The sequence below is a fragment of the Rhinopithecus roxellana genome, chromosome 13 (assembly GCF_007565055.1).
Source record: "Rhinopithecus roxellana isolate Shanxi Qingling chromosome 13, ASM756505v1, whole genome shotgun sequence".
Classification (NCBI taxonomy): Eukaryota; Metazoa; Chordata; class Mammalia; order Primates; family Cercopithecidae; genus Rhinopithecus; species Rhinopithecus roxellana.
In genome coordinates this window covers 3,422,267-3,449,409 of record NC_044561.1, presented here as the reverse complement: position 1 = coordinate 3,449,409, position 27,143 = coordinate 3,422,267, and the positions used below count along the sequence as shown (strand labels likewise).

Sequence of the window (27,143 nt, the reverse complement as noted above, 5' to 3'; positions counted from 1 at the left end):
TGTTTTATTTAATCAATTAATTTATTTATTTATTTATTGAAACGGAGTCTCACTCTGTTGCCCGGGCTGGAGTGCAGTGGCGCGATCTCAGCTCACTGCAAGCTCCGCCTCCTGGGTTCCCACCATTCTCCTGCCTCAGCCTCCCAAGTAGCTGGGACTACAGGCGCCCGCCACCACTGCCCAGCTGGTTTTTTGTGTAGCTCTCCCTGTGTTAAGATCCTAACCAGGGTTAAGGATCCGTGTGTGCATTGCTAGAATCCAGAGCCCACCTGCTGCTCTGAAAAGCGGGCTCCTGAGGCCAGTGGGGGAGCAGTGCCCCCCATGCCCTTCACCGAGGAGCCTCTGTGCCTGGGCCCCAGGAGTCTCCGCAGCTGACACTGAAGTGGTGGAAGCAGTCGAGTCCCAGGTCATTCCCCATCACCACACTGCGGCAGCGTCCCCAGACTTCCAGTATCTCCCAGGCAGGGCCCGACATGGAAGGATTAATTAATTCTTTTTAAAGCAATTGCAGCCCGGCTCAGTGGCTCACGCCTGTAATCTCAGCACTTTGCAAGGCCGAGGCGGGTAAATCACTTAAGGTCAGGAGATTGAGACCAGCCTGGCCAACATGGTGAAACCCTGTCTCTACTGAAAATACAAAAATTAGCCGGGTGTGGTGGCATATGTGTGTAATCCCAGCTACTCGGGAGGCTGAGGTTGGAGAATCGCTTGAACCCTGGAGGTGGGGGCTGCAGTGAGCTGAGATCACGCCACTGCACTCCAGCCTGGGTGACAGTGTGACCCTGTCTCAAAAAAAATTAAAAAATAAAGCAGTTACATCTTGACTCGCACAAAAGTAGCCCCTCGAGAGAAGACCCTGTGGGTGCTGGAACTCAACAAGGGGACCATGTCTTCGCGCTCCTTCCAGATGGGTGAGCTGATGGAAACCTTGTCTCTTTGTCCCAGCTTGTCAGTCCTGGGCAGGAGTGACAGAATTTCAGGTTGTGCCTTGGTTAGAGGAGCTATGTTGGGTCCTAAACACTAGGACCACAAAGGGGAGTGAGCTGTGTTCCCAGGCTCACTGACTACCATGGACTATGGAGTCAGGATGACAGGACAGTGTGGTGAGGGGCACCTGCAACAGGACTGCGGGCTTTACCCACTGTGATGCAGGAGTTCCTGGAGCGGGGGGAGCAGTGAGGCAGGGTCTGCAGGGCCGTCCTCTCTCCACAGCCAGCAGCCAGGCCTTGCAGTGGGGCAGGCTAAGTGACTGTGGCTCAGTTATGCTGTACCTGGGAGTCGGCAGGGCCTCTCCCATGTCACCATCAAAACCCACTCATGAAGGCTGGTGGGAGTCTGAGGGCTGCACCGGGTATGGGAAAGGCACCTCAGGGATTGTGCTGAGCACCTTGGCCTGGCCTTTTGGCTCCGCCCACCTGCTCTCCCTGCCACCTTTTCATTGTCCTCCCTGGGTGGCATGTGCTACTTGGCTGCCTCGTGCCTGGGCAGAGTGGTGCCTATTATGGGCCCTCCAGGTGGCTCTGGTGCTCAGCCTGCTGTGAGCAGGAACAGCTGAGTCCTAGGGGTTCTTGCACATAGCAGGGCTCAGGTTTGAATCCAGGCTCTGCTGCTTGGTCGCTGCATGAGCTTCTTGCTGTGCTGACCTCTCTGGTCTGTTTCCTCAGTATGTAAGATGACATAAGGTACTCTTAGGGCTGCCCTGAGACTAAAATAAGACCACGTGCATGAACCACTTCCCAAAGCGCCTATTGCTCTCCAGCTGTGTCTACTGCATGTCGCCGCTGCTGCTTCTGCTGGGACGCCTGACTCCAGTTCCTTCTCCCCTCTCCAGTGACAAGGTCATTTACAACTTACATTTACAATTTATAGTGTTTACCGGTATTAAATTCTCAGTCACTCCTTTCCGTGTGTGTCTTCAGTTCTTCCAGCAGACCAGGGAAGTTGAGTCACAGTGATTTGACCAATTCTAGGATCAGAGTGGTGGATTCAGAGCCCTCTGGAGAACTTGTCTTTTCTCCAGGAGCCTCTCACCATGCTGTGGAGGCACCTGGGTTCCTTCCTCCTGTTGCTCTCGAGAGTTGGGCCTCTGGGAGATTTACGAAGAAGAGTTAGGTTTAGCTGCATATGCTATAAAACAAAATTGAAAAACAACTGGTTTGTGTAAGAGTTCTCAGGTTAACAAAGATGGGAGGTTCCCAGCCTGGAGCTGGGAAGTTTGGAGGTTGGGATGCTGGGCTTCTAACTCTATGCTGTGTGCCATTTTCAACATATGGCCCTTGCCTCACAGCACAAGGTGGCTGCTTGAGCTGCAGCCAACATGTCTGCATTTCAGCCAGCAGGAAAGAAAAGGGGATGAAGAACATGCCCCTCTTTTCGAAAACAAAAATACGAAAATTAGGTGGGCACGGTGGCTCACACCTGTAATCCCAGCACTTTGGGAGGCCGAGGCGGGCGGATCACAAGGTCAAGAGGATCGAGGCCATCCTGGCCAACATGGTGAAACCCTGTCTCTACTAAAAACACAAAAATTAGCTGGGCATGGTGGCACACTCCTGTAATCTCAGCTATTCGGGAGGCTGAGGCAAGGGAATCGCTTGAACCCAGGAGGTGGAGGTTGCAGTGAGCCGAGATCACGCCACTGCACTCCAGCCTGGTGACAGAGCGGGACTCTGTGTTTAAAAAAGAAAAAAAAAAAAAGAATATATATATATTATATATATTATATATATATATATATATAATTACCCGGGTGTGGTGGCAGGTGCCTGTAATCCCAGCTACTTGGGAGGCTGAGACAAGAGAATCGCTTGAACCCGAGGGGGCGGAGGTTGCAGCGGGCCAAGATCACGCCACTGCACTCCAGCCTGGGTGACAAGAGCAAGACTCCATCTCAAAAATAAAAGGAGAGAATGGATGTTGGGGTACAATCAGATTATTTCACAGAAGCCAAATATATAAAGGGCTGTCATGAGGGGATCCATCTGTGTGGGGCTAAAGTCACAGCAGACATTTATCCATCCTCGGTTTTCACACTGAGGTCAGGCCGTGTGCTGGTAAACGATGAGCTGTGGCCATAGTTACCCGAAGCTGGGCTCAGCCTGCTGAAAGGAAACTTCTTTTGGTAGGATCTGTTTCAGGGTGGCCTGAGCCCTCCCCAGGGGGTTGAGGTGAGGTGAGGAACTGTGGGGGCAGGTGTTCCGGGGTCATATAAGCCTCAGCTTCCATCCTTTCCAAGGTCCCAGTGGTGTTGACGACCTTGACACCCCTAGGTTTGAGCCATTGACCTTCCTTTGGCTTGCAGGTGGCTCTGGTGAGGGGCTTCGGTTCCTCCTGAGCTTGGAGAGCTCACTGCCTGCTCCCTTGTGAGGAATGCTAGAAATGTCTGCCTTGTTCTGAGCTAGCATCGGCCTCTGCCAGACACCTTCAGAGGTTTGCAGGCTGTTCTCAGCCTTTCTCGCTTCCTCACCTTTGAGCCACCTCCTAGGAGAAGTCTTCTCTGCTTCCTCCTTTCTCCACCTGGCCTCCCATGATAGTAGGTGTTTCCTTCTTTTAAACACTGAACACAGTGGACCCTGGTTTGTCCCTCGAACCAGATCACGAGCTTTCTGAGTGAGAAGTTGTGTCTTAGTCATTTCTGTTTCAGCTCTGGGCACAAGCCTGTGTCAATGTAGGTTCTCAGCCAATCCTGTCTGAATCCAATCCCCAGGTGATCCCCAACAACTCTCAAAATAATCTAAGATTTCCGTGACCTTAGTGCCAAGCTCACCTGCCTAAAAGTGTCTGAATCTAGTCTACCTTCCCCATCTCATCACTGCATCCATCTCTCCTGGACTCCTGCTGCAACCTTCCTCCCTGTGCAGTGAATTTCACCCTCTTCCTCCCCTCCCAGTCACCGCAGTTGCCAAATATCAACCAAAAGGAAAAAAGATGGGAAACAACTTTTTTTTTTTTTTTTTTTTTTTTTTTTTTTTTTAAGGCGGAGTCTCACTCTGTTGCCCAGGCTGGAATGCAGTGGTGTGATCTCGGCTCACTGCAACCTCAGCCTCCTGAGTTCAAGCGATGCTCCTGCCTCAGCCTTCTGAGTAGCTGAGACTACAGGCGCACACCACCACGCCCGGCTTTTTTTTTTTTTTTTAGACAGAGTTTTGCTCTGCCGCCCAGGCTGGAGTGCAATAGCTATCTCGGCTCACTGCAACCTCCGCCCCCGCGGTAAGAAAACTGTCATGACAGAGAGGTTAAGACTCTAGCCCAAGGTCTGTGCTAAAGCCAGCCCAGCGGACTGTAGCCAGAATGAACCAACGGGAAAGAGGTCAGAAGGAGCCAGATCCGCCAGTACCAGCCCTCTCTAGGGCTCCCTGGGGACCCCCAGTGGGCGAGGGCTGCAGGCGGCCCAGGCTAAACGTGCAGCGAGTCCCGCTCTCAGAGGTATCCGTGCCCCGCCCGCCTCCGCCCCGCCCCTTGTTCTGGCTTGTCCAGTCCCACAGAGTCCCACAGTCTTCATGTAAATGAGGCACCCAGAGAGAGCCTATGCGAGCGTGTCAGGGGCGTGGCCTGCCTTCCACTTCCCGAGCATCGCTCTGATTCATTGTTAAAATAAAGAGGCCATGACCCTGGCACTCCCACCCCGGCAGCCCCTGTGCGTGGAAATCCAGCCAAGGTTAGCACTGGGCCGCAGAAAAGAGGAGCTGGTAGGGGGAGGCCTACGGGAGGGGTAGGGGTCGAGGAATCCGGGGAGGAACTGGTTGAATGCCTGGATGGAGAGGGTCTCGGGTCCATTCTCTGGGTGGGGCATGTGTAACTGCTTAAGGTTTTGATTATTATATCCACATCTCAAGTGCATTTTAGAGAAGGATTCTGCCTATTGGTTGTGGGTAGGGGAGGAAACGGGAGCAGAGAGGGGCACGTGGAGTAGAGCCCGCTACCCACCCCCAGGAAAATGAGCGGCGTTCTCCTGCTAGGCGACGCTCCTTTATGTGGCCAGACCAGGAGAGAAACGCCCAGGACGGGCGGGGCCGATGCGCCCCTCTTCCACCACCAGGAGCCGGGAGGACGACCACCCGGGGAGGATCAGAGACCCAGGGGCCACGGAAGGGCCAGTGGGTGGCCCTCCCCCACCGTGCCCTGCTGTCGCCCCCACCCCATTCCCTTCTCCAGGTCTGATGATGGAGGAGCCTTGGCCCTGGCTGTCCCAGGGGAGGAAGTGAAATTCCTCAGCTCTCCACCAAGATTGGCAACAAAAGCCTGATCCCTGGAACACACCAGGTGAGGATGAATGTGGGCAGGTGACCTGGGGGCACCAAAAGCTGCTTGTGTTTTGGGATGTTGGGTTCCTCCCACCCCCCACCCTCCCTTGGGGCTCTGTGTGGGTGGGGAGGGCATCTTGAAGTGACTCTCCTGACCCAGCTTCACTCTAGGGCATGAATGTTGGTGGCCCCTAGGGGCACCCAGAAAGGAGAACCCTTGTACAAGTTAAGACACCAGGGTTTCAGAAGGTTGTGATGCTTCACACCTGGAATCCCAGCACTTTGAGGGGCTGAAGGAGGAGGATTACTTGAGGTCAGGAGTTCAGGAGTTCAAAACCAGCCTGGGTAACACAGCAAGAGCCTTTTTTTTTTTTTTTTTTTTTTGAGACACGTTGTTGCCCAGACTGGAGTGCAGCAGGGCGATCTTAGCTCCACTGCAACCTCTACCTCCCAGGTTCAAGCAATTCTCTTGCCCCAGCCTCTCGAGTAGCTGGGATTACAGGTATGCGCCACCACGCCCAGCTAATTTTTGTAGTTTTAGTAGAGACAGGGTTTCACCATGTTGGCCAGGCTGGTCTTGAATTCCTGGCCTCAAATGATCTGCCTGCCTCAGCCTCCCAAAGTGCTGGAATTATAGGCGTGAGCCACCGCACCTGGCCAAGAGCCCATTTTTACAAAAGAAAAAATTAAAAAATTAGCTGGGCATGGTGGCGTGCACCTGTATTCCCAGTTACTGGGGAGACTGAAGCTAGAGAATCATTTGAGCCCGGGAGTTTGAGGTTGCAGTGAGCTGTGATCGAGCCACTGCACTCCAGCCTGGGTGACAGAGCAAGACCCTGCCCCCACCTCCTCAAAAAAGAAACTAGGGGCCGGGTGCAGTGGCTCACACCTGTAATCCCAGCATTTTGGGAGGCTGAAGGAGGTGGATCACCTGAGGTCAGGAGTTCGCCTGGCCAACATGGCAAAACCCTGTCGCTACTAAAAATACAAAAATTAGCCAGGCATGATGGCACATGCCTGTGATCCCAGAAACTACTTGGGAGGCTGAGGAAGAATTGCTTGAACCCAGGAGGTGGAGGTTGCAGTGAGCCGAGTGAGCCAAGTGAGCTAAGATCACACCACGGCACTCCAGCCTGGGCAACAGAGAGAGACTTTGTCTCAAAAAAACAAAACAAAACAAAAAAACACATTAGGGTTTCTTTTTGGCTAAGCTCTGCCACAAACTTGCTGTGTGACTTCAGGCTGTTCATGTTTGTCGAAGACGTCATCCTCAACTCTGAAAATATCTGGCCAGCCTTTTGCCTCCCTCACTGTGCTTCCCAAGGGAGCTGTGCGAGTTGGCAGTATGATCCAGTGCTCCTCACTTCCACCTCCGAGAGAGCAGGGACACACACAGGCCTGGATTTGAATCAGCCACTGTGACCTTGAGCGAGCAAAGGGACCTCTCTGAGCCTTAGTTGCCTGATCTAAAATTGGCATTAATTTGATCTACAATGCAGAGTAGCTATAATACAAGGACACTCAAACTTTGGGGTGCACTAGAATCATCTGGGAAATCACTTTTTTTTTTTTTTTTAAAGACAGAGTCTCGCTTTTGTCACCCAGGCTGGAGTGCAGTGGTGCAATCTCGGCTCACTGCAACCTTCACCTCCTGGGTTCAAGCGATTCTCCTGCCTCAGCCTTCTGAGTAATTGGGACTACAGGCACGCACCACCATGCCCAGCTAATTTTTGTATTTTTTGTAGAGACGGGGTTTCGCCAGTTGCCCAGGCTGGGCTTGAACTCTTGGGCTCAAATGATCCGTCCGCACTGGGCCCAGCTGGAATCTGCATTTTTTTGTTTTTTGTTTTGAGATGGAGTCTCACTTAGTCGCCCAGGCTGGAGTGCAATGGCGCGATCTTGGCTCACTGCAACCTCCGCCTTCTGGGTTCAAGCCATCTTCCTGCCTCAGGCTCCCAAGTAGCTGGGATTACAGGCACGCCCCATCACACCCGCCTGAGTTTTGTATTTTTAGTAGAGACGGGGTTTCACCATATTGGCCAGGCTGGTCTCGAACTCCTGACCTCAAGTGATCGGCCCACCTCGGCCTCCCAAAGTGCTGGGATTACAGGCATCAGCCACTGTGCCCGGCCTGGTATCTGCATTTTTATGAACAGCCCAGGAGGGTGTAATGCAGAGTCCTTGGCGTGCACTTTTAGCAACACTGCAGTAAGGACTAGAAATCGCACATCAAATGCTGGCAGAGTGCTTGGGTGCTTAGTAGGTGCTTAGCGAGTGTTTGTTGAGTGAATAAATGAACAGGAATGGATGGAGAATAGGAACATCCAAAGGAATGGATGAGTAACCTTATTTCCTTGGTCCTTGCCTGGAAACTGGGGCAACTGGGGCTGAGGTTCAGGTGAGTGGCTAGCCAGTCATCTGGTCTTTGCCTCTCCCTCGTTTTTGCCAGGCCTCACCTAGAGGTTCAGCCATTGGATTATAGGAACTGCCCTGGCCTGACTCACCCAATATGGAGGAGGTGCCTGGGGGTGCCCCCTGTGAACACTTTGAGGCCAACATGCTTACCCAGAACCGACCATCAAAACTGCTTCCACCCTGAGGAGGCCCATGGAGCAAGATACCAGGTGAGCCAGTTTTCCACGTGGTTGAGGTGGTTTGGGATGGGGGCATGGGTGAAGGACTGGGCCTGCGGTGTCCGCTTACTCACAGTTGAACCCAGATGCTGACCTTCCTCCTGGCCAGAGTCTCGGTTTTCCCACATTGCAATGAAGTGGTTGAACCATGTGAATGTTTCACAATCTTCAGTCACTTTCCTCCTGCTTATATGATACGATTGTTACTATAGCCTCATCTAATCTATTACTTACTTTGTTAGTCTTTAAATCAACATCTTTTTCCCCTCCTATTGTAACAAAACTTCACATCAACACAAGTAGAAAACTGTAATTATTTTCTGTGTATATAAAGTTAAGGAGAAAGGTAGAGCCTGGGTGCAGTGGCTCACACCTGTAATCCCAGCAGTTTGGGAGGCCAAGGCAGGTGGATCACCTGAGGTCGGGAGTTCGAAACCAGCCTGGCCAACATGGTGAAACTCCATCTCTACTAAAAATATAAAAATTAGCTGGGCGTGGTGGTGCACGCCTGTAATCCCAGCTACTTGGGAGGCTGAGGCAGGAGAATCACCTGAACCCGGGAGGCAGAGGTTGTGGTGAGCTGAGTACACGCCACTGCACTCTAGCCTGTCTCAAAAAAAACAAAACACAGAAGAAAGGTAGAAAAAGAAAAAAACAAACAGAAATGTCATTAAACCCTAACTCGAGAGTGTTTTCTTTTTCTTTCTTTCTTTTTTTTTTTTTTTTTGTAAGACGGAGTCTCGCTCTGTTGCCAGGGCTGGAGTGCAGTGGCATGATCTCAGCTCACCACAACCTCTGCCTCCTGGGTTCAAGCGATTCTCCCGCCTCAGCCTTCCAAGTAGTTGGGATTACAGGTGCCTGTCACCATGCCCAGCTAATTTTTGTATTTTTAGTAGAGACAGGGTTTCGCCATGTTGGCCAGGCTGGTGTTAAACTCCTGACCTCAGGTGATCCACCTGCCTCAGCCTCCCAGAGTGCCGGGATTACAGGCGTGAGCCACTGCACCTGGCCTTGAGAGTGTTTTCTTTTCTTTTCTTTTTTGTTTTTTTTACAAAGATCGAATTTGCTTTATTTATATACACAATGGGGCAGCCTAATGCACATCATAACATTAACTTTTCCAAACAAGTTTGCTAAGAAACTGCTCCTATATTTAGTGTTAAAAATAAAACAATCTTCCCATTTAGAAAAATCGGCCAGACGTGGTGGCTCACGCCTGTAATCCCAGCACTTTGGGAGGCTGAGGCGGGTGGATCACGAGGTCAGGAGATCAAGACCATCCTGGCTAACACAGGTGAAACCCCCGTCTCTACTAAAAATACAAAAAATTAGCCGGACGTGGTGGCGGACTGCCTGTAGTCCCAGCTACTCGGGAGGCTGAGGTAGGAGAATGGCGTGAACCCGGGAGGTGGAGGTGCAATGAGCCGAGATCGCGCCACTGCACTCCAGTCTGGGAGACACAGCGAGACTCCATCTCAAAAAAAAAAAAAAAGAAAAAATCAAGACATCAGTCAATTAGTAAAGCCTATTCTTCCTCCCAGCAATTTGTACTTTCTTGTATTCATTTAGGAATTGTGAATTCATGAGAAAAGAACACATTTTTTATGTGTTAAATATCTTCCAGGAACAACAGTTTACAAGTATTCAATTGTTTAAATAAACACAACTATTTTCCTTCTTAAAATGTAGACATCCAGTAAATAAAACATACATGATATTGCAGGTATAGAAATATTAGTAACTCACTTATGAAACAGGTGCATTTTGGTATATTTGGTGGTAAGGTTTTTGTTTGTCTTATGTATAAAAGTACTTGCACAAAAAAAACAGGCTATTGCTATTTAAAACTCTATTCCTTCACCCAGTTTCCTCACTCAAGTAGAAACTCATGAATTTCTGTGATTTTCACTATAGGACCAGGCCACAGGAAAGGGCTAAAATATCTCTTTTTTTTTTTTTTTTTTTTTGAGACGGAGTCTTGCTCTGTTGCCCAGGCTGGAGTGCAGTGGCCGGATCTCAGCTCACTGCAAGCTCCGCCTCCCGGGTTTCCGCCATTCTCCTGCCTCAGCCTCCGGAGTAGCTGGGACTACAGGCGCCGCCACCTCGCCCGGCTAGTTTTTTGTATTTTTTAGTAGAGACGGGGTTTCACCGTGTTAGCCAGGATGGTCTCGATCTCCTGACCTCGTGATCTGCCCGTCTCGGCCTCCCGAAAGTGCTGGGATTACAGGCTTGAGCCACCGCGCCCGGCCAAATATCTCTAATTAGAGCTAGGGAAAAGTGTTTTCTTGAGACTTGAAGGCAGTCAGTCATCACTTTGTGCTTGAAGGCATTCCTCCGTGAACTTCTCTCCTAGAGTCCTTCAGAGTAAAGCACAGGATCTGGGCTCCTGGAGGGGGTTACTTCCGGCTGGAACACCCACCAGCAGGGCATCCTTGCAGGCATTCTGCATACAGTACTGTTGAAGCTCTGCAGCTGCCTGAGGGATCTTGATCCTCTCCACGCCAGCCTCCAACTTGAGCTGCTCCACCAGGCACTGCAGGGCACTCGCGCTAGCCCTGGAGGACATGGCGGCAGGCACTGGGCTCCGAGGGCCAAGAGTGTTTTCTGTGGAAGGCTCTGAGCTTGAGTCTTGCTGTCTCTTTATCAAAAAGGGAGATTAGCAGGCCAGGCGCGGTGGCTCAAGCCTGTAATCCCAGCACTTTGGGAGGCCGAGGCGAGTGGATCACAAGGTCAGATCGAGACCATCCTGGCTAACACGGTGAAACCCCGTCTCTACTAAAAAGTACAAAAAAACTAGCCGGGCGAGGTGGCAGGGCGCCTGTAGTCCCAGCTACTCCGGAGGCTGAGGCAGGAGAATGGCGTGAACCCGGGAGGCGGAGCTTGCAGTGAGCTGAGATCCGGCCACTGCACTCCAGCTTGGGCGACAGAGCAAGACTCCGTCTCAAAAAAAAAAAAAAAAAAAGGGGAGATTAGCAGATGTTAGAGAGATGTTAAGAATACACCAGCATCATCTGGAGATTTTCTTTCTCTCTCTCTCTTTTTTTTTTTCCTTTTAGAGATAGGGTCTTGCTCTGTAGCCCAGGCTGGAGTGCAGTGGTCCAACCATGGCTTACTGTAGACTCGACCTCCCAGGCTCAAATGATCTTCCCATCTCAGCCTCCTGAGTAGCTGGGACTATAGGCACATGCCACCATGCCCGGCTAATTTTCTTGTAGAGACGGGATCTCACTATGTTGCCAGGGCTAGTCTCAAGTTCCTGGGCTCAAGCGATCCCCTCACCTCAACCTCCGTAACTTCAGGGATAATAGGTGTGAGACATTGCACCTGGTCTGGAGATCTGGAGATTTTCTTCTTCAAGTTATTAAAAGAGTGAAGAAGAGTCCTTTTCTTTTATTTTTTTCTTTTCTTTTTTTTTTTTTTTTTTATTTGAGACGGAATCCTGTCGTGAGGCTGGAGTTCAGTGGCTCAATCTCGGCTCATGGCAACCTCCATCTCCCAGGTTCAAGTGACTCTCCTGCCTCAGCCTCCTGAATACCTGGGATTACAGGAGTGCACCACCACGCCTGGATAATTTTTGTATTTTTAGTAGAGTCTGGGTTTCACCATGTTGGTCAGGCTGGCCTCGATCTCTTGACCTCGTGATCTGCCCGCCTCAGCCTCCCAAAGTGCTGGAATTACAGGCGTGAGCCACTGCGCCCGGCCCAGATTTTCTTCTTCAAGTTATTGAAGGAGTGAAGAAGAGTCCTTTTCTTACTTTGTGATTGATGTAGTCTGCTGCCAAGCCCCCATGCATGCAAACACAGAGGACCTGATACACACGCGATGAGAAACCTCGGACCCATGAACCTCCGAGGGCCCTTCCAACCTTGACCCCCATGGCTTTGTCATTCCCACTGGGGTCTGAAGCTCCTCTTTTTTTTTTTTTTTTTTTGAGACAGAGTCTCGCTCTGTCGCCCAGGCTGGAATGCAGTGGCGCTATCTCGACTCACTGCAAGCTCCGCCTCCCGGGTTCACGCCATTCTTCCGCCTCAGCCTCCCGAGTAGCTGGGACTACAAGCGCCTGCCACCACACCCGGCTAATTTTTTGTATATTTAGTAGAGATGGGGCTTCACCGTGTTAACCAGGATGGTCTCAATCTTCCTGACCTCGTTATTCGCCCACCTCGGCCTCCCAAAGTGCTGGGATTACAGGCGTGAGCCACCGTGCCCGGCCTGCAGCTCCCCTTGAGCCTGGCAGCCAGTTTCATGCAGGGGTTAGTTTCCTAGAGGTGCCATTGGGAAGGGGTTACTGCTGTTGGGCTTGGGAGCCAGGCAGGCCCGAGCTCCAGTCCTAGGTTTGCCATGACCTGCTGTGTCACCTGGGGTTAACTTCTCTGGCTTCACTGTCCTCATGGCTGAAGTTGGGGCAGTAGGCTTCTCATTCAGGACATCTGGCACTGCTTAGCCCAAGCCACATGTGGCTAATTCAGTTCATGTTAGTTTCATGTCTTCCCCCTTCCTGACCAGAAAAGTAAGCCTTGGAGGACTCTTTTCTACTAGTATTTTTTTTTTTTTTTGAGACAGAGTCTCGCTCTGTCACCCAGGCCAGACTGCAGTGGTGCAGTCTCGGCCCACTGCAACCTCTGCCTCCCGGGTTCAAGCAATTCTTGCGCCTCAGCCTCCCAAGTAGCTGGTAGCTATGCCCGCCACTATGCCTGTCTGATTTTTGTATTTTTAGTAGAGGCGGGGTTTCGCCATGTTGGCCAGGCTGTTCTCGAACTCCTGACCTCAGGTGATCCACCCGCCTCAGCCTCCCAAAGTGCTGAGATTACAGGAGTGAGCCACCGCGCCTGGCTTCTACCAGTCTTGATACCTCTAATAATAGCTTTCCTGTGCTCACCTGCAAGTTCAGGTTCAGGGAACAGATGCCTGGGAGTCCATCTTTCATGCAAATGACCTTCTCCCAGTGGTTGGAAGATGGCAAGCATGAAACAGGAGAGCTCTGGATTCAGGCTGGTCTGAGTTCTAGTCTCAGTCCCACCATTTCCCACCTGAGACCTTGGATCAGCTCACGAATTCATATATACTAAAATAGGTGCTTAAAATGTGCCAGGAATTATACTAGATGTTGGGGAAATCATGATAAATCACAGAGGCACAGCTGGGCGCAGTGGCTCACTCCTGTAATCCCAGTATTTTGGGAGGCCAAGGCAGACGGATCACTTGGAGTTCGAGACCAGCCTGGCAACATGGCAAAACCCCATCTCTACAAAAAATTTAAAAAATTAGCTGGGCATAGTGGCATGCAGCTACAGTCTCAGCTACTTGGGAGGCTGAGGTGGAAGGATCACCTGAGATTGGGAGGTGGAGGCGGCAGTGAGCCGTGATTGCATTACTGTATTTCAGCCTAGGTGACAGAGTTAGACTATGTCTCAGAAGAGAGCAGAGCAGAGCAGAGCAGAACAGAACAGAACAGAAAAGAAAACAGGGAGGGGGAGGGGGAGGGGGAGGGGGAGAGGGAAGGGGAGAGGGAGAAGGAGGAGGAGATGAGGAGACGGGGACATATCCCTGGCTTGACTTCATAGGGCTTGTAGTCTAGCAAGAGAAATGGACAGTAAGAAAGTAATCATGCACATTATTATTTAATCTTGGTTGTGATAAATGTATAAAGGAACAGTAAGTGGCATGAAGGTAAAGGATAGGGCATTGGGGAAAGTGTCTCCAAAAAAATGACATTTCAGCTGCTTGGTAAAGGCTGTGCAGGCATTAGCATTAGTCAGTGAAATTGCAGGAAGAGGAGAGGAAGGGAGTAGAATGTGCAAAGGCCAGCCTGGCACGGCAGCTCATACCTGTAATGCCAGCACTTTGGGAGGCTGAGGCAGGAGGATCACTTGAACTCAGGAGTTTGAGACCAGCCTGGGCAGCATAGTGAGACCCCATTTCTACCAAAAAAAAGAAAACAATTAGCCAGGCAGGATGGTGCACACCTGTAGTCCCAGCTAGTCAGAAGGCTGATGTGGGAGGATCACTGGAGCCCAGGAGTTTAAGGTTGCAGTGAGCTGTGAGCGTGCCAGTGCACTCCAGCCTGGGCAACACAGTGAGACCCTGTCTCAAAAACAAAACAAACAAATAGGCTGGGTGCAGTGGTTCATGCCTATAATCTCAGCACTTTGGGAGGCCGAGGCGGGTGGATCACCCGAGGTCAGGAGTTTGAGACTAGCCTAACTAGCATGGTGAAATCCTGACTCTACTAAAAATACAAATATTAACAAGGCATGGTGGCGGGTGCCTGTAATCCCAGCTACTCGGTAGGCTGAGGCAGGAGAATGGCGTGAACCCAGGAGGCAGAGCTTGCAGTGAGCCGAGATCGCGCCACTGTACTCCAGCCTGGGTGACACAGCCAGATTCCATCTCACACACACACACACAAAAAACAAAAATTGAGGGCAGACACGGTGGCTGATGCCTGTAATCCCAGCACTTTGAGAGGCTGAGACAGGCGGATCAACTTGAGCGCAGGAGTTCGAGACCAGCCTGGGCAACACGGTGAAACCCCATCTCTACTAAAAATATAAAAATTGGCCGAGCACAGTGGCTCACGCCTGCAATCGCAGCACTTTGGGAGGCCGAGGCGGGCAAATCATGAGGTCAGGAAGATCGAGACCATCCTGGCTAACACGGTGAAACCCCATCTCTACTAAAAATACAAAAAATTAGCTGGGCATGGTGGCAGGCACCTGTAGTCCCAGCTACTCAGGAGGCTGAGGCAGAATGGCGTGAACCCAGGAGGCAGAGCTTGCAGTGAGCCGAGAAGGCGTCCCTGCACTCCAGCCTGGGAGACAGAGCAAGACTCTGTCTCAAAAAAAAAAAAAAAAAAAAAAAAAATCTATCTATCTATCTATCTATCTATCTATCTATCTATCTATCTAACCCAGGCATGGTGGTGTGCACCTATAGTCCCAGCTACTCAGAAGGCGGAGGCATGAGAATCACTTGAACCCAGGAGGTGGAGGTTACAGTGAGCTGAGATCGTGCCACTGCACTCTAGCCTGGGCAACAGAGTAAGACTCTGTCTCAAAAAAAAAAAAAAAAAAAAAAAAAAAAAAAAAAAATTGGCTGGGCACAGTGGCTCACACCTATAATCCAAGCACTTTGGGCATCCAAGGTGGGAGGATTAATTGAGCCCAGGAGTTTGTGACCAGCCTGGGCAACATGGCAAAACCCTGTCAATTTAATGAAAATTTTTAGGGGCTGGGCACGGTGGCTCACGCCTGTAATCCCAGCACTTTGGGAGGCTGAGGCAGACAGATCACCTGCCATCAGGAGTTCGAGACCATCCTGGCCAACATGGAAAACCCCTGTCTCTACTAAAAATAGAAAAATTAGCCAGGCGTGGTGTCACCTGTAATCACAGCTACCGGGGAGGCTGAGGCAGGAGAATTGCTTGAACCCAGGAGGTGAAGGTTGCAGTGAGCCGAGACTGCGCCATTGCACTCTAACCTGGGCTACAAGAGCGAAACTCTGTCTCAAAAAAAAAAAAAAAAAATCCCTTTTCAAATATTAACTCATTTAATTCTCAGAACACCCCCAGGAGGTGGGTCCTGCTATCCTGCTGGTTTTGTAGATGAGATAACTGAGGCACAGAGAGGATACACGTGGCCCAGGTCTTGGTCTCATCTCAGCCTCCATTTCCGAGAGGAGAAAACAAGTCTCCAAAAGGGGAAGTCATCGGCCTGAGGTCACAAGCTGGGAAGTGGAGGAGCCAGGATGGGGCCCGAGGTCTATCTGAAGCCAGAGCCAGTGCTGACCCGCCAGACAGGAAATCAGAGCTGGGGACTGACTGTGGGGCCCACTCGAGTGGGTGGTGGGGTGGTGACAGAAGCTGGGATGAAAGCCAGGATGAGGTGTCACATCAGGCTGAGGCTCCTGCTGGGCCTGGCGGGGCGGAGACCCCTGGATGATGCCTGGCGAGTCTCTCCTAATTTCTGCTGTGCCGTCCCCTGGGTGGCCAAGGCGCCAGGCCCGGCTGTGGATCTGACACCTCCTGCTGCCGAGCTCTGATCAGAATCTGGCTGCAGGGCAGGGGGCGAAACTGAATCCTGCCAAGCTCCCCTGGCCTGGATGTCACGGCAGACACCCCGACCCCACTTCTTGGCACCGCCTGACCCCCAGCGGTGGCCTTCTTGGAACCTGGAGAGCCTGTGCCCACCCCATGGTGCCGACCAGGCTGCTGCCTTGGCCCCGGGCTCTGGGCTCCAGGGTCCCCAGGGATCCCATGCCCAGGCTCCTGCCCCTCCCGGCTCTCAGGTGAGCTGCTGGGATCGGGTTCCTGCGGTTTCAAGTCCTGCATTGTTCTTGGCTGGGCCCCGGCTTATGAAACAGTAATGAGGGGCCCCTGCTCCCAAAGCTGGCCCCTCTAAGGTTTCCACTGCCTCGGCTGCTGTTGCCACCACAGCCCGGAGTCGGGGCCTGGGAGGGCGGCAGCGTGGGGGCCTGAGCCGGAGCCCCCCGGGGATGAGGGTGCTGACAGCCGACAGCCGCCACCACCGCCACCACCGCCAGAGCCCGCAGCCCAGGTAATCCGAGAGGAGGCGGGGCGCAGGGTGCCATGGCCGCTGTCTCCCACCACCAGGGGAGGGACCTGCCGCTCTCCAGAGGTGGGGAGGAATTGGGGGGGGCCCTGGAGGTAAGCAACCGTTCTCCCCTGGTGAGCCCAGCACCAGACCAGCCTTCACAGGTGTGGCCTTGCCAAGGGTGGAGAGAGAGAGGAGCGGGCAGCTGGCTCCAGACCCCCGCCCTTTTCCTGGGGCCTTGACCCTCCAGCCCTGGAGCCCCTGCCTCTCCTTTAGTGGGGCAAATCTCTTCCGTCCTCCAAGACCTTGTTTTCCCATCTCCTCTACCATCAAACTGCCTCTTCCTCCCTCAGACCTCTTCCTTCTCTCATTCAGCCTAATCCTTCCTCCTCACCCTTGTCTTTTGGCCGCAAAAGACCCTGGTGGATCCTTCTTTCCACCTTGTTCTGGGGCGCACAACATACATGCATATAAACATAAACTTGCACTGATGCAAACATACGGATCGGTGTACCCGCGGGACCTGCGCAGGCATGCATGCTCAAGAGCTCACTCCACCTATGTGCACACACATGCCCCCAATACCAGGCCTTTATCCACACACATACCTGCTCCAAGGCCCGTATGTGTACACACACGTGTGCATGCACACACCGGGTACCTCAGCCAGCCCTCGGCTTGAGTCCCAAGGGGCACTTCCAGCCTGATGGGCAGCTCCTTGAGAAGTGCGAGATCCCTGGAGGAGATGCCTGGAGACTCCCACGCCGCTGGGAGGGGCTGTGCAGGGGGAGGGGAGACCCCACGTGGGCGCTGAGCTGTCTCCTCTCTCCAACCCTGGCCCAGGAGCTCAGGAGCCCTTCAGGTACTGAGGTGCCCTACTGCGACCTGCCTCGATGCCCACGTGCCCCTGAGGACCCACTCAGCGCCTCAACCTCCAGCTGCCGGTCTGTGGTGGACCCGGGCCTTGGGCCAGGGCCCAGGAGGTGGGTAAAGCCCCAGGGCCCGGGGAGCGGCTTCATGGGGTGGAATGCCCTTGCCCTTCCCATTTGCACTCCTTCCCCAAGGCAGCACCTGTCTAATGGCTGCTGGCATGGGTCACGTGGTCAGTTCTCCAAACCTAGGCACAGGTGGGCGGTGGGCATGCTCCCTGGGCAGACAGGAAGAACTTAGATCACACCACCCTGCTTGCACTTGGGTGGCTGAGCCTCCCCTCCCCAACCCTGGCTGTCTCTCCCGGGGCTCCTGCCCTGCCCATAACCTCCCAAGACCGAGCTCAGCTTTGGTGTGTGCTGCTGTGCACCCACCTTGCAGTGGGCATAGCCACAGCCTACTCACATTTCCTGGGTCCCTTTGCACAGCTTTAAAAGATTAAACAGTCCTTGCACCCAGGGGCACCTGCTGTCACCCACCTACCTGGGTGTGCACTGCTCCAGGCTCTGGGGTTCCTTCCACCCTCAGGCCTGAGTGGCAGTTCCCCCTTTAAGGTCATGATACCTTGGGAGGCCATGGCCTGAGAGTCTAGAAACCTGGGTTCCAGCTTCAGATCCATCCTTGATGGGTCTTGAGCAAGTTACTGTGTCTTCCTGTGTCTCAGTTTCCCTGTCTGTAAAATAAGAGGGACTGAATCAAATCAGCATTGTGCTGGGATCATTCATGTGCTCCTCACAGGTAGACATATTAAAAAAAAAAAAACAGAAGGCCGGGCATGGTGGCTTAAGCCTGTAATCCCAGCACTTTGGGAGGCCGAGACGGGCAGATCACGAGGTCCTGACTAACATGGTGAAACCCCATCTCTACTAAAAAATACAAAAAACTAGCCGGGCGAGGTGGCGGGCACCTGTAGTCCCAGCTACTCGGGAGGCTGAGGCAGGAGAATGGTGTGAACCTGGGAGGCGGAGCTTGCAGTGAACCGAGATCCGGCCACTGCACTCCAGCCTGGGCAATACAGCGAGACTCCGTCTCAAAAACAAACAAACAAACAAACAAAAAACAGAAAAACAAAAAATAAACAGGCCACGCACAGTGGCTCATGCCTGTAATCCCAACACTTTGGGAGGCCGAGCTGGGCAGATCACTTGAGGTCAGGAGTTCGAGACCAGCCTGACCAACATGGGGAAACCCTGTCTCTACTAAATATACAAAAATTAGCCAGGCATGGTGGCAGGTGTCTGTAATCCCAGCTGCTTGGGAGGCTGAGGCAGAATTGCTTGAACCCAGGAGGCAGAGGTTGCAGTGAGTTGAGATCGTGCCATTACACTCCAGCCTGGGTGACACAGTGAGACTCTGTCTCAAAAAAAAAAAAAAAAAAAAGCTTTGTTATCAAGTATGTTTCAGAAAGTCTGCAATAAATGAAGTTGAATAGCTTTCCTGCAGGACTTGTCAGAGCCTTTAGCTTGCCTGTGTGCGTTGTGGCTTTTGGGTAAGGGGAGTAGAGAAGTATGTCATTTGACTACAGAGCTCTTTTTTATGGCCATCACTTATTATCATCCTGTAGGCCAGTCTGTGGGTCACTCTTTGGGGATACTGCCAGTGCTAAGCCTTCTTGAGCCTGTGACTTCTTTTTTTTTGAGACGGAGTCTCGCTCTGTCGCCCAGGCTGGAGTGCAGTGGCCGGATCTCACCTCACTGCAAGCTCCACCTCCCAGGCTCACGCCATTCTCCTGCCTCAGCCTCCCGAGTAGCTGGGACTACAGGCGCCGCCACCTCGCCCAGCTAGTTTTTTGTAGTTTTTAGTAGAGACGGGGTTTCACCATGTTAGCCAGGATGGTCTCGATCTCCTGACCTCGTGATCCGCCCGCCTCAGCCTCCCAAAGTGCTGGGATTACAGGCTTGAGCCACCGCACCCGGCCGACTTCTTTTAAAGCAGGGCTTTCTCTGCAGCTCCCTCCCTCAGCATCTGGGCTGGTGAACCTGTGAGCCATCGTGCCTGGCCTAAAACGCAAATTATTATACTTACTTTAAAGAGATGCTAATGGCCGGGCATGGTGGCTCATGCCTGTAATCCCAGCACTTTGGGAGGCCAAGGCGGGTGGATCACGAGGTCAGGAGATCAAGACCATCCTGGCCACCATGGTGAAACCCCATCTGTACTAAAAATACAAAAAATTAGCGGGTGTGATGGCGGACGCCTGTAGTCCCAGCTACTCGGGAGGCTGAGGCAGGAGAATGGCGTGTACCCAGGAGGCAGAGCTTGCAGTGAGCCGAGATCGCGCCACTGCATTCCAGCCTGGGCAACAAAGCGAGACTCCGTCTCAAAAAAAAAAAAAAAAAAAAGAGATGCTATTGCCGGGCGAGGTGGCTGAGGCATGTAATTCCAGCACTTTGGGAGGCCAAGACGGGCGGATCACGAGGTCAGGAGATCTAGACCGTCCTGGCTAACACGGTGAAACCCTATCTCTACTAAAAAATACAAAAAATTAGCCGGACGTGGTGGCGGGCACCTGTAGTCCCAGCTACTGGGGAGGCTGAGGCAGGAGAATGGCGTGAACCTGGGAGGCGAGGCTTGTGGTGAGTCGAGATCCTGCCACTGCACTCCAGCCTGGGCGACAGAGCAAGACTCTGTCTCAACAACAGCAACAACACAATTAAAAATAAAAAAATAAAGAGATGCTGTTTTAGCTCAACGAGGCAACCCATATAAAAAGCCTGACACAGAGGCAGCCCTCAGCATTGGCTCCCTCTCCTACACCAGTGTGTGGGCCCCAGGCTTCCTGTGTGAGTGAGTGTGAATGCCTGGGTGGGGTGGGGAGTACCCCTAACTCCCCATTACTTTTTGGGAAAAAGTCATGGGTCTGTCTCGTCTCTCAGGGGCCCATCCCCCTCAGCAGGGCTCTCGGAAGAGGGTCCCACAGCCGCCCCCAGGAGCAGGAGCCATGATCTTGAGGCAGTGCCCTATCTGGAGGGCCTGACCACTTCCCTGCGTGGCAGCTGCAACGAGGACCCCAGCTCTGACCCCAGCTCCAGCCCTGACTCCGACTCCGCCACCCCTGATGATACCAGCAACTCGTCCTCTGTGGTGAGCCAGGAGCGGGAGATGGGGGGACAAGAGTGGCTCACACCTACATCTGCAGCCCTGGGTCCCGCCTAAACCTCCAGGCCAGGGCTAAGCCTCACACCAGAGAATTCGGCGAGGTCCTCTGGACCATTAGCTGGCCCCTCGGGCCACCCCAGTGAACCCCCAGAGGGTGGGGGTTTCTGCACAGGCTGGCCCAGGGCGGCTGGGGTCTGGCTGTGAAAAGATGGGGAAAGGAGTTTGAGCTGACAGGAGCTCCGGGTGAATCACCAGCGGGCTCGGGCTGCCAGGTCCCAGAGGGCTGGGACGTTGGGTGTGGTGTCTAGAGCAAGAGTGGCACAGAACCCCAGGGCCCTGCCCTCACCACACAGTGCTGAGCCCCATGGCCAGCCCTGGCATAGATTTCCAAGGGACAGAGGAAAGGGAGCAGGCTGCGGGGGTCATTTAGCCACGAAAAGAGAAGACCCAGCAGTCTTTCCTTTAGCATTTGCACTTTGAGGGGCTGCCACGGAGCCAGAGAGACAGGCTTGTCCCAGGAGACCGCTTCACAAGGAAAATGATGGGGGTGGTGATAAGACTCAGTATAAAACAACCCAGCCTCCCACGCTTCATGGCCAGCTCCATGCTAAGGGCTTGGTGGGTGTGGGCTCAAGGGAGACTCACCACACCCTCGGAGGCGGGGACTTCAGTTGTCCCATATGGGGCTGAGGCTCAGAGGGGGAGCAATTTAGTGGAGGCCACACCTCTGGGAAGTAGTGGGGCTAGGATTTGAACCCACTTCTCTCTGGCCCCTGGGGGTATCTCACACCAGTCCCAGATGCAGAACTCGGGGAGTCTGGGCAAAGCTCTTGGCTTCAATGGACGTGCATGCCTCCTAGGTTCATTGAAGATAAGCGACTTAGCACTTAGCACCTGCTAGAGCCCAGCACAGTGCCAGGCTAACAGCACGTGCTTTTTATTTAATTGACTGATTGAAGGCCAGGTGCGGTGGCTCACACCTGTAATTCCAGCAGTTTGGGAGGCCAAGGTGGGCGATCACCTGAAGTCAGGAGTTCAAGACCAGCCTGGCCAACATGGTGAAACTCCATCTCTACTAAAAATACAAAAATTAACAGGGTGTGGTGGTGGGCACCTGTAATCCCAGCTACTTGGGAGGCTGAAACAGGAGAATCACTTGAATCCGGGAGTCGGAGGTTGCAGTGAGCTTAGATTGTACCACTGCACTGCAGCCTGGGCAACAAGAGCAAAACTCCATCTCAAAAAGAAAAAAAAAAAAAGAAAAGGTTGATTGTTGAGACAGGGTCTTGCTCTGTCACTCAGGCTGGAATGCAATGACTTGAACATGGCTCACTACAGCCTTGACTTCCTTGGCTCAAGTGATCCCCTGACCTCAGCCTCCTGAGTAGCTGGGACTACAGGCATGCACCATCATGCCTAGCTAATTTTTTTTTTTTTAATTTTGTAGAGACAGGGTCTCACTGTGTTGCCCAGGCTGGAAGTGCTTTTTACTGAGTCCATGTAGCGGAGTCTACGCCACAGAAAGTGTGGCACCACTCACTGTCACCTCTCCGGGGCAGAACGCAGAACTTGGTGGTTTAGGAAGTGCTTTTTATTTTTTATTTAATTTTATTTATTTATTTTTGAGATGGAGTCTTGCTCTGTCACCTGGGCTGGAGTGCAGTGGCATGATCTCAGCTCACTGCAACCTCTGTCTCCCAGGTTCAAGCGATTCGCCTGCCTCAGCCTCTGGAGTATCTGGGATTATAGGCGCCCACCACCATGCCTGGCTAGTTTTTGTATTTTTAGTAGAGACGGGGTTCCACATGTTGGCCAGGCTGGTTTTGAACTCCTGACCTCAAGTGATCCACCTGCCTCGGCCTCCCAAAGTGTTGGGATTACAGGTGTGAGCTACTGCACCCAGCAGGGAAGTGCTCTTTTTTTTTTTTTTTTTTTTGAGATAGAGTCTCGTTCTGTCGCCCAGGCTGGAGTGTAGTGGCACGATCTCCACTCACTGCAAGCTCCGCCTCCCGGGTTCACGCCATTCTCCTGCCTCAGCTTCCCAAGTAGCTGGGACGACAGGCGCCCGCCACCATGCCTGGCTAATTTTTTGTATTTTTTAGTAGAGACGGGGTTTCACCGTGTTAGCCAGGAGGGTCTCGATCTCCTGACCTCATGATCCGCCTGCCTCGGCCTCCCAAAGTGCTGGGATTACAGGCGTGAGCCACCGCGCCCGGCCAGGGAAGTGCTTTTTAATGTCAATTCCCTTCCCTTCCTTCTACCCTCTCATTTGGGGAGTGTATGTCCTGCAGCCTTTCTTCTCCCACAAACTTTCTCCTCCCCTTCTCTGGCAGGATTGGGACACTGTTGAGAGGCAGGAGGAGGCCCCCAGCTGGGACGAGCTCGCAGTGATGATCCGTAGGAGACCTCAGGAGGGGCCGAGAGCTGACAGCTCCCAAAAGGCTCCGTCTCTCCTCACCAGGTCCCCTGTGGGAGGAGACACTGCAGGCCAGAAAAAGGAGGGTGAGTCCTTCTGCCAGGTTGGTTCCCATGGTGATGGCCTGGGGCCCCCCAGATAGTCATCTCACTGGCCATTTGGGACCTTGGGCATGGCTTACTTTGGTGGCCTGAGTGTTAATAATAGTAACAGTTCCCATGTCATGATGGAGCAGCCACAATGAACCATGCTACCCACTGTATTATTATTTTTTTTTTTTTGGAGGGGACGGAGTCTCACTCTGTTGCCCAGGCTAGAGTGCAGTGGCGCAATCTCAGTTCACTGCAACCTTCGCCTCCCCAGTTCAAGCGATTCTCCCGCCCCAGCCTCCCAAGTAATTGAGGTTGCAGGCTCCTGCCACCATGCCCAGCTAATTTTTGTATTTTTAGTAGAGACGGGATTTCACCATGTTGGCCCAACTGGTCTCAAACTCCTGACCTTCAGTGGTCTGTCCATCTCAGCCTCCTAAAGTGCTGGGATTATAGGCGTGAGCCACTGCGCCTGGCCTATTATTTTTTTAATTTTTTATTATTTATTTATTTATTTATTTTTGAGACGGAGTCTCGCTCTGTCGCCCAGGCAGGAATGCAGGGGCCGGATCTCAGCTCACTGCAAGCTCCGCCTCCCGGGTTTACGCCATTCTCCTGCCTCAGCCTCCCGAGTAGCTGGGACTACAGGTGCCCGCCACCTCGCCCGGCTAATTTTTTTTATTTTTTAGTAGAGACAGGGTTTCACCGGGTTAGCCAGGATGGTCTCGATCTCCTGACCTCGTGATCTGCCCGTCTCGGCCTCCCAAAGTGCTGGGATTACAGGCTTGAGCTATTATTTTTATTTTTTTGAGATAGAGTCTCACGCCCAGGCTGGAGTGCAGTAGTGCCATCTCGGCTCACTGCAACCTCCGCCTCCTGGGTTCAAGTGATTCTCCTGCCTCAGCCTCCCTAGTAGCTGGGATTACAGGCTTGCAACACCATGCCTGGCTAATTTTTGTATTTTTAGTAGAGACGGGGTTTCACCATGTTGGCCAGGCTTGTCTCAAATTCCTGGCTGGGGATTACAGGAGTGAGCCACTGTGCCTGGCCTTAGTCAAGGAGTTTGGACTTTCTTCTCTAAGTAGTAGGGAGCCACTGAAGGTTTTTTTGAGGAGGAAAGTCATGTAATTGAACCTGTGCCTTAGGAAGTTCCCTAGGTCAAAGGTGTAAAGGATGAGTTGGAGCAGGGAGGGGCTGAAGGATGAGAAACCAGTTAAGAGACTGTTGCAGCCACCGTAGCAATAACTGGTTCAGGCACGAATCACCGGCGGATGCAAAATCCCTAGGGTGGTACGTTGTCAGGAAACAGGGGTTTCACCGTGGTCTCAAAGTATCACTCCTCAGATTCTGCATCGATTACTGAGAGGAAAGGTGCCCTTAGGCTGGGGGGGAGCAGGAAGATACCACCTTCAGTTCAGCATCCCCAGAGTGGAACAAACCAACATCAGATGCCCCTGATGTGATGCATGGGGTCGGGGGAGGGGATGCTGGGGTGCGCACAGAATCCTTCCCTTCTAAATTGTCCTTCTGCAAATGCATTGCCTACACCTAACCCCAGTGAAACATCACACAAACCCGAATTGAAAGACATTCTGCAAAATGACTGGACTCCTCACAGGACAAAATGGGGCTGGGGACTGTTCTTGATTAAAAGAGACTAATGGGACGAGGACGTGGAATGCCATGTGTGAGCCCATTGGGATCTGGGACAGGAGGAGACAGACCTGTGACAGGCATTACTGGGACAACTGGGGCATTTTTTGTTTTTTTTGAAATGGAGTCTTGCTCTGTCTCCCAGGCTGGAGTGCAGTGGCGTGATCTCGGCTCATTGGAACCTCCGCCTCCTGGGTTCAAGCGATTCTACTGCCTCAGCCTCCTGAGTAGCTGGGATTACAGGTGCCTGCCACCACGCCCAGCTAACTTTTTGTATTTTTAGTAGACACAGGGTTTCACCATATTGAGCCTGATGAGATCCGGGACACGGCTGTAGTCCCAGTTACTCGGGATGCTGAGGCAGGAGAATCGCTTGAACTTGGGAGGCGGAGGTTGCAGTGAGCCGAGATCACCCCACTACACTCCGGCCTGGGCAACAGAATAAGACTCCATCTCAAATAAATAAATAAATAAATAAAATAAAGGGCATGGTTGCAGGGTGAGGAGGGGACAGAGAAGGAGAGAGGTTTAGGAAGGAGACTTGATGGTACTCAGGACAGGAGGATACACGGTCACAGCTCCTGGCCTGGGTGTCTGCGTGGATGGTGTGCCCTTTGCTGAGAGCAGATGGCTGGGGAGCCAGTGCGCCCAGCGCTGGCTGTGCTGTGTGGGATTTGCGAGCTCCAAGGAAGAGGTTTTGAGGCTTCAGATGCTCAGGGAAGCAGGGGATGGAGATGTAGCATCTTCAGCTGAGGGGCAATGCTCACTCAGGCGCTCAGTGGACGTTTACTTACAGCCCATAAATCAATCATGGCTGAATAGATGAGGTAGCAATGAGAACAGCAGCAGCATTACAGCAGTGACCCGCTTTTCTGATGTTCCAGGCCTTGTGCTAAATAAATGTCTTGCACAGAATCACTCTGGGCTCCCCAACCCCTCACTCCTGGCCTGCCTCCTTCCTCACTGACCACTCCACCTCACTCTCCTTTGCTGAGGCCACCTCCACCTCGCTCTCCTTTGCTGAGGCCACCTCCTCTGCTTCACTTTTAAATATCGGATGCCCCAGATCCCAGTCCTGGGCCCCTTCTGTCCTCTCCCTGCACATTTAGCTGCTTGGCTTTCAGTACTGTCTGGGAAAAAACATGACTCTGGAGTCCACATCTCTGGCCTTGATTTCTCCCCTGAACCTGCCAGTTTATACAGCCCAGCCCTCCACACCTCAGGCCCCACACTGCGCTCATTATTTCGCTCATTTCTTTCTTTCTTTTTTTTCTTTTTGAGACGGAGTTTCACTCTCGTTGCCCAGGCTGGAGTGCAGTGGCGCAATCTCAGCTCACTGCAACCTCCGCCTCCCGGGTTCAAGCCATTCTCTGCCTCAGGTTCCCAAGTAGCTGGGATTACAGGCATCAGCCACCACGCCTGGCTAATTTTGTATTTTTATTAGAGACGGGGTTTCTCCATGTTGGTCAGGCTGGTCTCCAACTCCCGACCTCAGGTGATCCGCCTGCCTCGGCTTCCCAAAGTGCTGGGATTACAAGTGTGAGTGACCGTACCCGGCCCACTGCTCCAATACTATTAACTAAGCTGCAGACTTGATGGGATTCACCAGTTTTTCTACTAATATCCTTTTTCTGTTCCTGGATCCATTCCAGGATCCCACATTGCCTTTAGTCCCCCTCCTCATCTCTGTCTCCTCCAATCTGTGACAGCTTTGCCATCTCTCCCAGTTTTCCCCTGAAGGCTGTGAGCACAGCAATCTGCTCACCTTTGACTTAGGAAAAGTCTCCCTGGATGAATGATGACATTGGCCCCAGAGTGCACAGGCTTGGGGGCTACTGCAACCATCCAGGAGAGAAACAGTGGTGGCTTGGAGTAGGAAGTGGGTGTAGATGAGAGAAACAGGTGAACTATGGAATGTATTTATTTTATTTTTATTTTTCGTAGAGATGGGGGCTTACTATGTTGCCCAGGCTGGTCTCCAACTCCTGGACTCAAGCAATCCTTCTGCCTCAGCCTCCCAAAATGTTGGAATTATAGGTGTGAGCCATTACCAGGCACAAAATGTATTTTAGAATAGCCATGGGACATCAGCCACCAGCAAATTTTTTGTTTTTTGTTTTCTGAGACAGTCTCGCTCTGTCACCCAGGCTGGAGTACAGTGGCCAGATCTCAGCTCACTGCAACCTCCACCTCCAGGTTCAAGCAATTCTCCAGCCTCAGCCTCCTGAGTAGCTGGGATTACAGGCATGCACCACCGCATCTGGCTAATTTTTTTATTTTATTTTTATTTTTTTGAGACTGAGTCTTGTTCTGTTGCCCAGGCTGGAGTGCAGTGGCGCGATCTCGGCTCACTGCAAGTTCTGCCCCCTGGGTTCACGCCATTCTCCTGCCTCAGCCTCCCAAGTAGCTGGGACTACAGGCCCCCGCCACCATGTCTGGCTAATTTTTTTTAATTTTTATTTTTAATAGAGATAGGGTTTCACCATGTTAGCCAGACTGGTATTGATCTCCTGACCTCGTGATCCGCC

At 52.4% G+C, this 27,143-nt stretch overlaps 1 protein-coding gene and 1 pseudogene across 1 annotated transcript in view; one reads left to right on the top strand and one right to left on the bottom strand.

Annotated features, from left to right (window-relative positions):
• Nucleotides 1-4,612: 4,612 nt before the first annotated feature.
• Nucleotides 4,613-27,143, top strand: part of TRIOBP (TRIO and F-actin binding protein) — a 78,265-nt gene continuing 55,734 nt past the window's right edge. The window contains 7 exon segments of the mRNA XM_010389214.2: nt 4,613-4,657; nt 5,155-5,262; nt 7,693-7,818; nt 7,820-7,867; nt 17,272-17,411; nt 20,235-20,442; nt 22,791-22,959. Coding sequence (XP_010387516.2) covers nt 7,753-7,818; nt 7,820-7,867; nt 17,272-17,411; nt 20,235-20,442; nt 22,791-22,959 — 631 coding nt within the window. The 5' untranslated portion in view covers nt 4,613-4,657; nt 5,155-5,262; nt 7,693-7,752.
• Nucleotides 10,193-10,442, bottom strand: LOC115892866 (annotated as a pseudogene).